Source organism: Dendrobium catenatum, unplaced genomic scaffold (genome assembly GCF_001605985.2).
Source record: "Dendrobium catenatum unplaced genomic scaffold, ASM160598v2 fragScaff_scaffold_465, whole genome shotgun sequence".
Taxonomy (NCBI): domain Eukaryota; kingdom Viridiplantae; phylum Streptophyta; class Magnoliopsida; order Asparagales; family Orchidaceae; genus Dendrobium; species Dendrobium catenatum.
The window spans coordinates 677,646-694,803 of NW_021318927.1; the positions used below are offsets into that span (position 1 = coordinate 677,646).

The following is a 17,158-nucleotide window of genomic DNA, read 5'->3' on the forward strand; positions in this document are numbered from 1 at the left end:
ACACCTTGTCATTTGGGTTGACTGAAGATGAACATGAAGACCTTGGCATTGTGTTCTTTGTGTTGATTGAAGATGAATATGAAGACATTCTCCTTTGTCCTTGAGGCTGATTGAAAATGAATATGATGACTTCAAATTTATTATTTAGGTTAGGCAATCTTGAACAAGAAGATATTTCCGTTGCCTCCTTGGATTGGCCAAAGTGTGGAACACTCCATTGTCTTTATCCTATAGGGACCAAGTGGAGCATTCCAGTGAAGGAAATACTGGTGAAAGGACTCATGTTGGAATTTAGAATAGAAGAAGCAATAAAAATAATGATAAAACATGCATTTTGTCACCGGAGTCTTTTAGGACACTAGTGCATAGTCTATAATTTAACGCATGCTTTTTTTTAGAATTTATGCTAAGCATAAAAAAATCATGAGTAAGTTATTAGTAATTAAAAAATGCAATAGAGAGGAGATCCTTAGAGTGAAAAAGCACAACTAGTGATATATAACAATATATGATATTGCTTTAACATTCATGATGGTTAACGAATGATTAGCATGACAAAGAAAGAAATTAAGTTATAACTATAACTATCAAGGTTATAATGATTGATGATGTTAGAACAAAATATTAAACTTTGAAGTTTAGATTCAAAACATAAGAAATAGTTCATTTGTAAATCCCATATTTAAATTCTTTTTATTCTTTGCAGTCTTCTCCATGTCATAATCTTTTTCATCACCTTCATCAATTTCATGTCCACTTGCAAGTGTGATTGGCCTTAAATTTGTAAATAAAACTATCGTCCTTTTCATGTTCATTTAGTTTCTTTCATGGACATATTTCAGCACAATAATATATGTAAGCTCCTCTTCATGAAATGCTAATTCAATATCTTTATTCGATTCATCATTCGATTTCATTGTTAACTTCTCGTTAGCATCATATATGTTATCTTAAGAAATTTAATTAATGCTTTCACGATGGTTGTATCTCAAAATCAAGGCCCTATTATTTTTCATGTAAACCAAATTCTTGGGGTGCCATGATTCATTTTTCTTTTTCTTTTATCATGAAGAAAATTTTTGGCAGAGATGAGGATGCTCAGGTGGTTGAGTGGCTTTACCCTTAGAGATAGTATACGAAATGAGCATATACGTGAAAAGGTTGGAGTAGCTCCAGTAGAAGATAAGATTAGAGAAAGTCGCCTTAGATGGTTTGGTCACATAAAACGGCGGCCTTGCGATGACCCGGTTAGGAGAGTAGAGGTATTAGATTTGACTTATGTTAAGAAAGGTAGAGGTATACCTAAAAAGACTTGGTTAGAAAATATTAGGAATGACCTTTCTTTTTTAGATTTAAACGTAAATTTGACTTTTAATAGGACACAATGGAGAAAAAGGATTCATGTAGGCGACCCCACGTAGTGGGATAAAGGCTTGATGTTGTTGTTGTTGTTGTTGTTTTTTGTAATATATAATAGCTTTCGATGATCATCGTAACACTAATAATTCTATTTGAAATTTAAAACTTGCTCAATAATTAATCAATTGAAGTTTCGTCGGTTTGAACTCGAACATGATTTGCCCTCAAAATGGCTCATTCAAAATTATTTGATTCAATTCAAAGTTAACTATATATATGTGTATGTATGTATGTTTATATGTATGTGTGTATGTACGTATGTATGCACGTATATATGTATGTCTATATGTGTGTACGTGCGATTGTATATTTAATAAAATTAAGTAAATTTGCCTTGATTAAGCTCAAAATTCTGCTTAAAATTGATTACTTCGAAGTTCGAACTAAACTTTAACATAGAAATCTTTAATTTTGAGTTTACACAATCTTACCTATTTTTCCATCAGATAAAAAAGTTATGGAAGGTATAAGTACTCCTTTATCAGTCATTTTTATGTATAATTTGCGAATTAGTAACAATTCATTTAGTAATAAATTAGTTCATATTTTTAACTATCGAGATGTTATTCACTTTGACCTATTGGCCTTCATTCTACTTAAGGGTTTTACACGTTATGCGAAGGTTGCAAGGTAATTAAAAAAAATAGAAATTAGACCTATAAAAAATTTCATAAAATAGAAGACACAATCTGCCCATTAATATCACGTTTTTATTTTTCAAGATAGTATGTTCAATGATAATCTAAACTACAAAATTTGTTCAACAATTCAATATTTCTCCTTGAAGTTTGAAGGTTGGAGAGTTGTAATTGATTACTTCTTCACTAAACAAAACTTAATTTAATTAATAAAATTGATGATAGAACATAAAAATTGCTAAATGAAATAAAAACATGGGATGTAATTGCATGATTTCAAAGCACTAGAGGCATACTAAAGCTTCATTTGGGACTATTTATTTACTGATTATTAAAACAGTTTCATAATAAAAAATAAATTTTTTTTTACTAGAAAGCTAGCTGCTTTAAGAAGCAATAAAAAAGTCAACCCAAATGAAGCCTAAGGTTTGATTTGACATAGTTTTGTTATTGTTTTTTTAAAACAGTTTTTTAATAAAAAATTATTGATAACAACCAAAAAGAATTAGTCAAAAACCGTCCAAAAAGAAGCCTAAATAGTAAATATTGTACTATTTTTGCAGTATTTTTGTTGCCATTTATCATTCAACATGGTCTTCAACCCAACTGGAAGAAGATCTGGCTCATTTTCCTCCGTTCTTTCAAATAGAAGTTGGTCTTCAACCGACACTTATATTTGCTAAGATAGTTTGGTATCGATACGTACTGAACCTTTCTAAAAATGGTTTCTGCTTGGAGTCTGGGAGGTATTGTTCTTCTCTGATGCCAAATTATAAGCTATTTTCATGAATGTTTTATTTAAATGAAGTTCATTAATCTATGAAGCCTGGCGTTTGTGATCAATCTACATTGAGATCCTTTCTTTGGATTTTATTTTGCAATATATGTTTTACTTCCTTTTGCTTTTACTTGTTATATTAATGGCAATCTGTTATGTATTTGCTTTGCCTGATAGATTTTGATCCTCTTTTTATTGACTGCAGATTGGTTTTATTGGACTTGTGAGAACGAGTTATTTGATCTGGGAAACTCATGTGCTCAAAGAAGATTAATAGATGCTGTAAACCTTGTCTTTCTTCTAATTTCAGTTTTGGGTTTTCTAATATCATATTTCAGAAGAGAAGGTCCGCATGGGAGGATAAATAGAAGCTGGGATTCTTTCATTGCTTCACTGCTGTGTGCAGTGCTTAGCATTTCATGTTTCAGTCTCAGCTTCTGGGCTCTATTTGGTGGAAGCAGTAGTCTTTTTCAGTTGAGTTGGCTGGTTTATTTTGTTAGAGGGATAATTTGGATATCTTTGGCCTTTTCTATATATATTTATTCTCCTAAATGGCTCAGAACTATACTTTTAAGTTGGTGGATTACATTTTCAGTTCTGATATCTGTTTTTAATCTGGAAATGCTTATCAGAAGATCAGGATTTCAAATCCTTGACTTGATTTCATGGCCTGAGAATTTGTTGCTCCTTTACTGTGCTTTCAAGTTGGCAGCGAGAACCAGTTTGAATAAGAATCTTGAGAGTGGTAGCTTATCCAGCCCGCTACTGCTCGATCGAAATGAAAGAAGAACAAATTCAAGTAAAGCTAGCTTGTTTAGCAGGTTGACATTTTCATGGTTGAATCCATTGCTCCGCTTAGGATCATCCAAGCCACTGACTCTTGAAGACATTCCAGCTTTAGATTTTGATGATGAGGCATTCTCAGCTTACCAAACTTTCAGTAGAGCATGGGAATTTGAGAGGAAGAACAGATCAATAACTAGAAACTTGGTTCTCAAATCATTAGCCAAGTGCTTCAAGAAAGAAATGGCATTAGTTGGATTCTATGCATTACTAAAATCAGTGTCTGTTGCAGCTTCACCTTTAATACTCTACGCCTTTATTTTATTTTCAAACCAAGAAGAGAAAGATCTTAAATTTGGCTTCTTTTTGATTATCTGTCTTTCCCTTTTAAAGTTTGTTGACTCCATCTCTCAGAGGCATTGGTTTTTTAATTCAAGAAGGGTTGGAATGAGGATGCGCTCTGCCGTTATGGCTGCCATTTTTCAGAAGCAGTTAGGACTTTCAAGCCAGGGAAGGAGAAGGCATTCAACTGGAGAGATTGTAAACTACATAGCAGTAGATGCATATAGGCTTGGAGAGTTTCCATGGTGGTTTCATATGGCATGGAGCTGTCCTCTTCAAATACTACTCTCAATTATTGTACTAATTATAACTGTTGGTGTAGGAGGAGCACTCCCAGGTCTGATTCCATTGATCATTTTCGGCTTCCTCAATGTCCCCATTGCAAAGATTATGCAGTACTATCAAGCACAGTTCATGCTTGCTCAGGATGAAAGGTTGAGAGCAACTTCAGAAGTACTGAACAATATGAAGATCATCAAGTTGCAATCATGGGAAGATAAGTTCAGAAGAACGGTTGAATCTCTAAGGGACTTGGAGTTCAAATGGTTGAGAGATATCCAAATCACAAAATCATATGGAAGTGCACTGTATTGGATGGCACCAACTGTTGTTTCTGCTGTAATTTTTGCAGGAACTGCAGCTCTGAAGAGTGCTCCTCTCAATGCCAGTACAATTTTTACAGTTCTGGCGACGTTAAGAGTTATGTCAGAGCCAGTCAGAATGTTACCAGAAGCTCTTTCAGTCCTCATCCAAGTAAAGGTTTCCTTGGATCGAATCGATGTTTTTTTATTAGAAGATGAGATCAAAGAAGAGAATGTGCAAAGAAACACATTAAATAATGTGAACCACGGCATTGAAGTGCATAATGGTTGCTTCAGTTGGGATTTAGATGCAGCTATTCCAGCTCTTAAGAACATTAATTTGGAAATTAGAAGAGGACAGAAGATTGCTGTTTGTGGACCAGTTGGTGCAGGAAAGTCATCACTTCTATATGCAATACTTGGAGAGATACCTAAAGTTTCAGGATCTGTAAGTAACATTATAAACTGGATAGACATGTTTATGAAAATGGTTAATATAGGGAAAAAAAAAATTTAAACAACTCTCTTATTGCTCAGGTTAATGTATTTGGTACAATTGCTTATGTTTCACAAACATCATGGATTCAAAGTGGAACTATTCAGGATAACATATTATTTGGGAAGCGCATGAACAAGGAACGGTACGACATGGCTATCAGATGCAGTGCACTGGATAAGGATATTGATAATTTTGTTCATGGAGACCTTACAGAGATTGGTCAGAGAGGTCTGAACATGAGTGGAGGACAAAAACAAAGGATTCAGTTAGCAAGAGCAGTCTACAGTGATGCAGATAATTACCTCCTTGATGATCCCTTCAGTGCAGTAGATGCACACACTGCAGCTATTCTCTTTCATGTAAGGATGTTTTGATGATTACACTTGAAAATTGGATTGTTTCATGGAATTCATAATTTTCAATTTCGTCAAACAAGTTACCAAACTTTAAAAAATAGATTCAAATATATTCCATTGAAATTGTTTCAAAATAGAGATAAAAATGGGCAAATGCTCCATTTTCATAAATAGGAGCTTCATTCAATATTAGATTTTGTATTTATTTGGCAGCCTAAGAGAATGATTTGAACTTTGCAGGACTATGTGATGTCTGCTTTAGAAAATAAGACGGTCATTCTTGTAACTCATCAAGTTGAGTTTCTGGCTGAAGCTGATGGAATTCTGGTTAGAGGCTTCTTAAGCTTTTCCTTTTTCATAGAAAGATAGGATCTTATCTTGTATCTAATCAATCAATTTCTCACTTTGCATAGTCTGATAGAATTCATATGATTGTCCTCAGGTAATAGAGGATGGTGAAATTACACAAACAGGAACCTATGAGGAGCTTCTAACATCAGGAACAGCGTTTGAGAAGCTTGTTAATGCTCATCAATCTTCATTGATTACATTAGATTCTTCATTCCATGAGCATGGAAGAAATAAACAGCAAAAAGTAGAAGATCACCTGATAGTTACAGCTTTGCACTCGATGAAACAAAACAGTGAGAATGAAGTTTCAAGCAAAGGTATTTCAGCTGTCCAACTAACTGAAGATGAAGAAAAGGAAATGGGCAATGTTGGGTTGAAGCCATACAAAGATTATTTCCAGGTTTCAAAAGGATATCTACTTCTCACTTTGGTTGTCTCCTCTCAGTTCATCTTTGTTGGTTTGCAGATTTTATCAACCTATTGGATGGCATTTGCCAGTCAAATGAATCAAATTAGCGACAGCCTTTTAGTTGGAGTCTATGCAGTAATTTCAATCCTTAGTTGCGTCTTTACACATGTTAGAACTTTGCTAGTAGCAGATCTTGGACTAAAAGCTTCAAGGTCTTTCTTCACTGCTCTCATGGATTCAGTGTTTAGTGCACCGATGTCTTTCTTCGACTCAACACCGGTGGGAAGGATTTTAACCAGGGTATTAATTCAACTATAATTTTATGATACTTAGGCTTTGTTTGGGACGGCTTTCTTTCTGCTTCTTAAAACATCTTTCTAGTACAAAATTTTTTAATTTTGTACTAAAAACTGCTTTAAGAAGCTAAAAGAAAGCTGTCCCAAACAAAACCTTAAGCTTCCTTTGAGACGGCTTTCTTACTGCTTCTTAAAGCAACTTTTTAGTTCAAAATTTTTAATTTTTTACTAGAAAGATGTTTTAAGAAGCAATAAGAAAGCCGTCCCAAACGAAGCCTTAATATTGATTCATGAACTTCTATCTATCATTATAACCTATGCAATTATAAACCATATCATGAAAAGTTTATTCATTGTAATCCATTTATGAAAAAAATTGAAAATTGTATGTGAATTGTATCTGATGCAGGCATCTTCAGATTTATTTACAGTGGATTTTGATGTTCCATACTCCCTTGTCTTCTTTCTATCTGGTTTTGTTGAACTTTTATCAATAATAATAATCATGGCTACTGTGACATGGCAAGTGTTAGTGGTAGCATTTCCAGTTCTCATCCTAGTTGCATATCTTCAGGTGTGTGTATTCATCTATTAGTTATTTTTCTCCCTTTACACTAAAATTAGACGTTGTCTCACTGGTTTTCTCTTTAACATTCTTCAAATTTTTGAAGAAATACTATCTATCATCAGCAAGGGAGCTAGTGAGGATCAATGGAACAACAAAGGCTCCTGTTATGAATTATGCAACTGAATCCTATCTTGGTGTTGTGACAATAAGAGCTTTTGAGATGACTGAGATGTTTTTTGGGAACAACTTAAAGTTAATAGATATTGATGCAACTCTATTTTTCCATACCATTGCTGCCTTGGAATGGATACTAATAAGAGTGGAGCTTCTGCAAAACTTAACCATAATAACTTCAACTCTTTTCCTTGTTTTGGTTCCTCATGGATCCATTTCTCCAGGTACATATATATCATAATCCATCCATATTCATGATTCTCCAAGAACAAATATTTCATATTTCATATTCAGAGCGGTATAACAATTAAAATTTACTTTTAAGAATTAAGTAGTCTTTCACTGAGGTTTCGTTTGGGACGGCTTTCTTATTGTTTCTTAAAGCAGCTTTTTAGTATAAAAATTTTAACTTTTGGTACTAGAAAGCTGCTTTAAGAAGCAGTAAAAAAACCGTCCCAAACGAAGCCTGAATCTTATCAGTGCCTTACAAACAATGAATGCAATCCAGGATTTTCAGGACTTTGTCTTTCTTATGCGCTCAATCTTTCGTCATGCCAAGTGTTTACTACTCGTTTCTATTCGTACGTTGAAAACTACATCATATCAGTTGAGAGAATCAAGCAGTTCATGCATATCCCTCCAGAACCACCAGCAGTGATTGAAGATAGCAGACCACCATCTTCATGGCCCCTTGATGGAAGAATTGACTTTCAAAATCTCAAGGTTAAGACTCTTTTTTTAATTTTAACTTTAGTTGGTTCCATTGTGTTCTTGTAATTCTTACTTGGCTTATATACATATGTGCAGATTAAATATAAGCCTACTGTTCCATTTGTTCTCAAGGGAATCACCTGTACATTTTCAGCTGGAAATAAGATTGGAGTTGTCGGGCGTACCGGAAGTGGAAAAACAACTCTTATAAGTGCTCTATTTCGTCTGATAGATCCTGCTGAAGGGAGAATACTTATTGACAGTATTGACATTTGTTCTATAGGGCTTAAGGATTTGAGGATGAAACTTAGCATAATTCCTCAAGAACCAACTCTTTTCAGGGGTAGTGTTCGAAGTAATCTGGATCCTCTTGGAGTTTATACTGATCATGAGATTTGGGAGGTTAAGCATATCATTCAACTTATTATATAGATTAAATAGCTTTGTGTTTGATTCTTCTCTTATTATATTCATCTTATAGTACTTAGATGGAACAGTGATAACTGTCAGAAAGGCATATTTATAATGTCCAAGTTTATCATTTCAGGCCTTGGAGCGCTGCCAATTGAAGTCCATCATTAGAAGCCTTCCTGCTCAACTTGATTCCTCTGGTAAGTTGGTTTATCTATTATGACTAGACAGGGATTTCAATCCATGTTAATGTGTCAGGTTTAAGGCTTCGTTTGGGACGGCTTTCTTATTATTTCTTAAAGAGGTTTTTAGTAAAAAATTAAATCTTAAATTAGTAAGAAAGCCGTCTCAAACGAAGCCAAAATCTTGAAGCTGCTAAACTTTGGTTCTTTACAATGGCATTCAACTAACTATTGTTCCCATGGTAAGTGAGCGACGACGGGGAGAACTGGAGCGCAGGGCAACGACAACTCTTCTGCTTAGGCCGAGTCCTCCTCCGCAAGAACAAAGTTCTTGTTCTTGATGAAGCTACTGCATCAATTGACTCTGCAACAGATGCAATTCTTCAGAGAATTATCAGGCAGGAGTTCTCTACCTGCACTGTGATAACAATAGCTCACAGGGTTCCAACTGTAACAGACAGTGACATGGTTATGGTTCTCTCCTATGGTATGATCTCATTCATGTATCATTCATCAGGCAATTTGTTTTTTTTTTCCCTGCTTTCAAAGTTTTTCAGTAATTTTTATTAACAATTTGATCATACTCTTTCACAGGAAATGTTTTGGAATTTGAGAAGCCCTCTAAGTTGATGGAATCTTCTGAATCAGCCTTTGCTAAGCTTGTTGCAGAGTACTGGGCAAATTATAGGAAGGGCTCTTCTCAATCTCTTGCAAACTTTTAAGGCAACCCAATGTGATGAAAGCCATTTTTATGCAATAGAGTTTTACTGATTGTCTAGGGTTTAGGGTGTTTGAAAATCATGGTCATTGATATATGAATTCTGATGTATGAGATTATAAGATCTGCAATTGTTCTTCAAGTCTTTCAAATCAATTGTGAACACCCTCTTATTTGTCTCTAAATTTTTTGTCGGCTTCGGATTGACCAAATGCTTGATATTGATCCGATTATCATTTAGTTTGAATTAAATGAGCCTGTTTGAGTTCAACAAAATTTTGAACCGAAAAGCTAATTTAGATGATTGAGTTAAAAAGTTGTAGAAGAAAGAAATTTGATTGTGGATTTATTTGAGATAACTTTTTTTCTGCTTTCTAAAGCAATTTTCTAATACAAAAAATTCTATTTCAACAAAATTTTAAAGTAAAAGGCTACTTTAGAAAGTAGTAAGAAAGCCATCTCAAAAAAAGCCTGTGTTAGAAATTATAACTTTTTAATAAACAAGAAATACTACTCAAAAGGCTTGAATCTTTGATATCATATGCAAATCTATCCTCATTATTTGATCATTTATTACTTTTTTGCTAATATTTAAAAAATAATATTTGAGAATATTTTGATATACAAATCTCTATTTATCTCTGAAAAAGCCAATCTTACCCTAAAAAATAAATTTTTTATAAATTATATATTTAATATTCTACAACTTCTTTTCTTCCTATGACCTTATCCACTCCACTGAGCAGTGAAGCACTTCAGCAGTCAACATTTGCTATAATTAGAACTTATTAGGCCTATAAACACATAATCATGAAAATTAGATACAAATACTTATTTTCAGAATTTTTTTTACACAAAATAGAATTAATTTTCTTATAATTCAAAACTTGTATCTTCAGCTAAACTTACTGAACCAATTTTTCCAAAAAAAAAAAAAAAAGTCTTTCAATTCTCTTAAAATTTTCTAACTTTGGGTTAGATTCTTCTATTTTTATTCTTAGTCAACATTATTCATCACAGAAGAAAGATGAAGAGATCACACTAATCCCTAATCTTACAACTTGTCCCATACCAGATTAGCATTAAGTTGCCTGCACTGATGTAGCCACCCGCTGCCACCCTCAAAAGGGCACTCGGTGACGTGACTAATTCTCGGCTGACCTAGAAGAGGCACCCACCCCAGAAATCTTATGACCCGCACTTGATTGGGCCCCATTTAAGAGGCGCTGCCGCTCGAGAGGATTCGAGCATGGATTGATGGGCAATAGGATTCCCAACCGTACTCCCCACCAACCAAGCTTAAGAACTGTGGGTGTCCTGCAAATTTTGAATTGAATGTTTCCTTCTATTGCATCCAATGAAATGATAAATTTAAGTTCATTTTTCTAACATTAAGAAACCAAATGAGCTCTGATATACAATAAAATTCCACTTCCACATAGCACAAACACCTGCAATTTTGTGGAAGGAGGTTGATATACACATAAAATGGAAGTAAGAGCAGTTCTTCATCCAGAAGAAGACAAACAAAGCTGAGGGAGAAAGGAAAAGAATAGAATGCACAGCTCCACTTGTTCTCTTAATTCACCAAGAATGAGCTGAAATTATAAACAGCTACTTATTGCCTTCATCAATCAAAACTACTACTTTAACTCGTCTGGTTTCTCTGACAGTAGATGTTACCATGGCGTCTACGTTGGCCACAGGATCCTTCAGCTCGATTTTTCTTATGGATTTCAGTATACATTTCTTCTATCATAGGCTTCCACAGTCGAACACGAGCATTTATAAACCAGTTTGAGACCTGGTAACACAGAGATGAAAGGTGGGATCAACAGATGGACTTAAAATGTAATGAGAAGTTCTATATTTGACGAGGTAAGTAGATGTATTATGGTTATGAAAACATTTTAGTAGTAATAAGATGAGGAAATTAAGTTGCGTCTCTGATTCTAACAATTGCTAAGAAAATTGGAGTGACAAATTGTCACACATCTTAAGTATGCAAGTGTTGATGGATGCTCATGAACAAAATGGTAATGGTTGAGAAAAATTTTAAGAAGTATTAATTGTGAAATTTCTTGAGTAAAAGAAACTCAACTCTTAAACATCAAGACATTTTTTCGTATAATGATTGAAATTTCATTAAAAAACTCTACAGTTATGCTTGCTCATCTCGGAGAAATCCAGGGATGAGTAACATATTGAGAAGTTACACTAACAGAATAAAATTGTGAGGCCCTTAGGCCAAAAGGGGGCAATATCTTGATAGTTAAGAGTTTAGGTTGTTACAAACGATACCAGTGAAATACGCTAGCCGAAAAGATGGAAACTAAATGTCATACAAGACAGTGGTACGCCATAGGAGCCACCTCTTGAATCTTATATGATATAAAGTGCAACGTGGCAGGAGTCACCACTTGAATTTTTTAAGGGTCACCTCTAGAATCCTATATGCCTGGTGGATGATTCTGAAATAAAGATGCTGACAAGGACATACGTTGCTTAAGCGGGTGAGATTGTAAAACCCCATGTAAAAGTATCTAAACTCTTAAACATCGGGGTACTTTTTTGGTGTGATTGTTGAAATTTTATTTAAGAAACTTTGCAGTTAAGCGTGCTCATCCCAAAGAAATTCTGGGAAGGGTGACTCCTGGTTAGTTACACCAACAGTACAAAACCGCGAGGCCCTTAAGCCAAAGCGGACAATATCTCGATAGTCAAGAGTATGTGTGGAGTCGGCACAGACAGGAGGTCGACGGGGTCGGGTAAGGCTACAGGCAGTGTGGAGTCGGAGCTAAGGATGGGATTCCGACCTTGGGAGATCGGATGGGGGCTGAGGAGGCGTCGGAGATGGAAGAGGGAGTCGGCTCGGGCGACTGGTACGGCTTTGGTGGAGGTCGGGAGCTGGGGTCGTGTGGGATTCGCGAACGAGAGAAGAGGATCGAAGAGCAAGGGCTCTTGGCCGGTATTTAACGAAGCCTGGGGTCGTTCGATCGAGGCGTGAGCTGCAGGATATCCGGGAAATGATCGTGAATCAGAGCAGGATATCCGGGATTTTGGCAGAGCTGGAAGCGATACGAGGTTTCCAAGATTTCTTGCGGGATTTGCGGGATAAGCGGCCAGCATTGTATAACAGGTACGTGAGAATTTTTGGTTGTCTTTTGGATAATGCATAGAGGTCAACAAAAGATTAAAAATTTTAATTATGAGGGTTCCAAATTCACCTCCAACTTTGAATTACTTGCATCGAAAGAATACTTGTTGTTGAATAAAAATTTTGCTTGAGGGAGAAAGATTGTCAATATCGATGACTAAGTTGAAGGATTGTTTATTATGATGCTCCTGAGAGAAGAATAGTCCAACATTGGAAGAGAAACAAGTGTTGCATTCCTAGCATATTACTGGCCTTTATCCATTTCTATAAAACTTTAGTTTTATAGGAGTTTCATCCACTAGTATATCGTGGGGATAAGCTGAGGAATTTAGTAAAAAGCTAAGTTACCTGGTTCCTTGTTAATCCACTTCTAAGTGCCAGCAACTGCTTCTCATTGTCTTTAGGGTACCTTGATTATTTCCAAAACTATCATTTTTCAACAAAATAACAAAAAAGCATAAATTATTCTGAACTATTTAGGCTGCCTTTTTATTCAAAAATATGAAGAAACTCACGGATGTAAGAAATTCTGAAACATCCATGCCCGAAGAACTGAAACAGATTTTTCAGGTAAGCCCCTCTGTGGCCTCCAGGATGGTTGATCTCTCTGCTTCAGCTGCTGTAAATCCCATTGTCTCTGAATGAAAGAAGACTCGAAGTTTCTTTCTTCCTCTTGCATGCATTCAGAGCTAGGTTCTCGACCGTTAGAAACAATCTCGTCTGCAATCGTACTCCTTATGTTCTTATAGAAGTTGGATATTGTGGTTAGAGCAAATTTAGCAGGTAGATTAGAGCCCGATGCAGCTTTAGCATTAAATGAGGAAACAACATTCTGTATTTGATCTAAGAACTGGTTGAATCTCTGGTCAACCTGTACCAAAGTAAAACACTTGCAATAGTGAATTTCTTTCAGATAATCCAAAATGATGGAAGCTTAATGAATGATCTGTATATCATAAGTCATTAGCAGAAAAGAAAAAACTTGAACTTGTGCCTCATTGAAAATGTCAAGAAAAAATATATAATTCAAATACAAAGAACAAATCATGTATCTATTACTTAACTTCACATATGCCACTTCATGGGATAAATTTTAGAAAAATTGTAATCCCAATGGTTAAAAAAAAGAGATTTACATTCATACCACAAAATTTTTATGTATTTACAAGTCTAACACCTAAATCTTTATACTTGTTATATACCACCTAGTGTTTAATCACATCAAAGAATATGAATGAAATTATGTATGTTATTTAGATAAGTTAATCTTTATGATATGATTTAGATATTAATGTGTTATATGGATAAATAAAAAGATTTAGATATTAAATATGTAAATAAGTAAGAATTCAATGGTATGCATGTCAATACTTTGATAAAATATGATAGCTTCTCAGAACTGGAGATGTAAGGAAACAACAAATGGTTTTAAGAAGTAAAAAAACAAAGAGAAAACGTTGAGTAATTAACATAAGGAAAACAAAGAACTTCCTACCATCGCAAGCATGTTTATGAGTTCAGATTTCGATGAATTACTCTGCTGCTTCTGTGGTTGACAGTCCATCTCTTGCTCATATTCATTTTCAACAGAACAAAATGGCAAGACATTAAAGCCAGTTTCCCTGAATCCTTTCACAGTAGAGCCACTGGAAGAAGACATATTGGCCTCAGACACAAGATCCGCAAGTGAATCATCAATCTCTTCAACATCTTCAACTGCATTACTGGTTAGTTCAGCAAGTATTTCTTGGATTGCATGTAGATATCTCAAGTCTAATGGCACCCGAGAAGATCCACTGTTTGGAAATTTCTGCACGTTCTCAAACAAGTAATTTTCATTAGTAAAATTATACATTTTATTAATATCTTTTGAACCGCCGCCACTGCCGCTGCTTGACATAACTTGTGTTTTGTCAGAGTAACTCTCATCTATGTACAGGTCATTAACGTTCGGCAAGTTCAAAACAGAAGGATGAGAAGAGCCAAGCCTCAGGGAGAGCTCATTATCAAAGCTAAGGGTACCTTGTTCTGAGCTTCCTACTAGATAAGATGGATGAAAACTACTAGAAGTTAGAGTTGAAGAGAACTGATTCGCAGAAAACTCATCATAGATCTCTTTGCAATTGAGATGGAAATCTGAATTGTCATCTTTTGGAGATGTTAAGAAACCCGAATGGACCTGAGGGACAAATTTAGAACATTTTGAGATCTTAGATGATAAATTTGGAGTGCTACAGCTGCCATTAGATGTACTGTTTCTCATTTCATCGAAGGTGAACAATGAAGAACAAGCAATGCTGGAATTTACATTATTCTCTCTAAAGTTGGTATTTTGAATTGAGGAATTTCCATTGTGATTCATGTTTCTAAGGACTTCTTCCTTATATGTCAGATATAATGGATTTGTATGCAAAATCTGTCTGAATCTTCCATGATCTGAAACACCAGACATAATATGAGAACCTGACAACATACTCGTGCTAAAACCATCCATGGCCATGTAACTATGATCTATCAATGAAGAGACAGGGTCAAAGACACCATTCTCCATCATGAAAGATTACTGAAGCCTTTGGGTTTTCTCGGAAGAAGTTTTTCTGCATCAGCAACCAGAACAATTAAGCCATTTACACAGAAACTAGCATACAAATTACATGGTTGAAAAAGTAAAAACAGGCAAGCTTAACAGCTTATTTACATGAATCATAACATAGCAAGTCTGCGACAGTCACATGAGAAAATTTATGTGTGATGTATTGAAATGTAGATGCAGTAACTATTAAGGGTAGAGAGCTAAGCTCTGCTAGAAGAAGAAACGCAGAAGTGATTAAAATAGGCCACTAAATATTGTAAACTTCAAATTAAAGGGGCTATTTGATGTCAAAATTTCATTAAAAAACCTCACTAGATGAAGCAACAAGGATATGATCAACTAACCTACTTCAGAAACCAACATATACCAACCTGAATATGAAATGAAATGATCTCTTCACTGTAATCCAATTAGTAGAAAGAAGCAAAGATTAGAACAATGTAAATGGTAAAACAAGAGAAGTTCAAGCGACACACACCTCACTACTAATCAAAGACTTGCTAAAGTAGGAAACTTATCCATTTCCCCATTGAAGGCCTACAAGATTCAACATTCTCATCACTCATAAACAAAGAAGATTATAACGGAGTAGAAAGTTCATCAGTTATGTACATTATATAGCATCAAAGTTCAACCAAAGCAGGTGTTTCCAGGTGATCAGAAAACTGGTTTTCATTCATCACTAAAAACAAAATTCAGGGTCCCAAAAGTCAGAAGAATAATGCACCTTCACCTCCATACCTGCAAAAGGCCAAAAGCTATAATATTCATAAATGAGATTCTCACGCTGCTTAATCAGATTGGTGGGTCAGTCTTCTTTTTCCACACAGCGTAAGGCGACGATAGGACAATATCATATTGTTTACACTGACACTGAAAAAAAAAAGAAGACCATGGCTTTTATCTCCCTATGATTGATGAACACAAAGGTGATCGACCATGGCCTTTGTTCAGGGCTTAACAGAATAACATGTCACAACACAAACAGCAAAAATTATGCTTTTTCTATGAGATTTTCTCGTTCTCTTATTAAGGCCTTATTATTATTATTATTATTATTATTATGATATTTAGGTCATTTAAAACAAATTCAGACGTACAATGCATACACAAAGACTTGAATCCAAGAACTTTTAATTAAAAATCTAAGCTCTCAACCAACAGGCTAAGATGAGCTGTGTAATTTTGGCTATCATTTTTTGTCATATTTTCATAAAATTATGTTAAAAAAATTTATTTTTTAGAACTAAATGTATTAGAATGATAGTTGTTAAAAATATTATTCAACTTTTTAAAAATTAAATTTTTATAATAGCTGTACACTAATCATTATCATTACAGGAGGCTGTAGCTAGAAGAAATACAACTCAATTGGATTTGTTAGTTAAAAGTTTTAGCTGCTAATCAAGATATTTTAGATGTATGTACAAAATTAATTTAATTGATCTAAATATCATAAAAAAAACTTCAGCTTTGAGAAAAAGCAAAGCAGAAATAGACCAAAAGTGAAAAAAAGGAAGGCATTTAAAGGAATGGGTCATATTAACTCCAGCACAGGGATAAGTACATCACTTGTCATAGAATTGGCGGGCAAAGAGAAAAACGGAAGAAAGAGACTGCTTCAAGAGAAAATGACTATAATTCAAATAATTATAATCATAAAATAATAAAAAGAATGAAAAAAATAAAAAAAATATTTAATATAAAAAAAATTTAGACATTTTTAATATTTTGGTATTTAAAATCTAGAAAGTTAATATATTTTAAATGCATTTAACAGTGATATTTTTTAAATGAATTAGTTCGCGAGGTCTGAGTCAAACTTAACTCTTAAGCTTTTCGAATTTGACTTTGAGCTATTTATCGATTATAATTCGGGACTCACTAATTACACCCTTAATGTAAGTACTCTCCCTCAAAGAAATCACATTGAAATTATTGACACTTTTTAAAGAAAAAGTTATTAGATGTCAACAATATGAACTGGATAACAGCTAATCAGAAGTACTTATATATAATTTTCTGAATGATCATCCATAAATAAATAATCTGCATCTAATAATATCAAAAGAGGAGCATCCGAGCAATAGCCTCAGTGAAGAGAGGCAGTTGATGTCTCTCGCCCCTCATTCAACGTTCATCACCATTGCATTCGCTTCTCTAGTTCAGCTCCTGTTCTTCGCAGCTGCTCC

General features: G+C 34.6%; 2 protein-coding genes across 5 annotated transcripts; one reads left to right on the forward strand and one right to left on the reverse strand.

Annotated features, from left to right (window-relative positions):
- Positions 1-2,626: 2,626 nt before the first annotated feature.
- LOC110103076 (ABC transporter C family member 8) lies at positions 2,627-9,428 on the forward strand. Its single transcript, XM_020831634.2, has 12 exons — positions 2,627-2,803; positions 3,041-4,989; positions 5,079-5,399; positions 5,637-5,723; positions 5,839-6,456; positions 6,862-7,026; positions 7,124-7,418; positions 7,703-7,917; positions 8,002-8,307; positions 8,453-8,516; positions 8,746-8,985; positions 9,093-9,428. The coding sequence occupies exons 1-12, from the start codon at positions 2,779-2,781 to the stop codon at positions 9,218-9,220; spliced, it is 4,413 nt and encodes a 1,470-aa protein (XP_020687293.1). The 5' UTR covers positions 2,627-2,778; the 3' UTR covers positions 9,221-9,428.
- Positions 9,429-10,576: 1,148 nt separating this feature from the next.
- On the reverse strand, positions 10,577-15,628 carry LOC110103197 (homeobox protein ATH1). Of its 4 annotated transcripts, none has more exons than XM_020831821.2 (6): positions 15,445-15,627; positions 14,682-14,970; positions 13,869-14,552; positions 12,889-13,244; positions 12,722-12,782; positions 10,577-11,020 (listed from the first exon to the last, which is right to left on the reverse strand). In XM_020831821.2, the coding sequence occupies exons 2-6, from the start codon at positions 14,925-14,927 to the stop codon at positions 10,865-10,867; spliced, it is 1,503 nt and encodes a 500-aa protein (XP_020687480.1). In that variant the 5' UTR covers positions 14,928-14,970; positions 15,445-15,627; the 3' UTR covers positions 10,577-10,864. The 4 variants fall into 4 exon arrangements, with proteins under 4 accessions (XP_020687480.1, XP_020687474.1, XP_020687466.1 ...); XM_020831815.2 differs by adding an exon at positions 15,338-15,365 and having other exon boundaries at positions 13,869-14,970; XM_020831807.2 differs by having other exon boundaries at positions 13,869-14,970.
- Between the last annotated feature and the right edge of the window lie 1,530 nt (positions 15,629-17,158).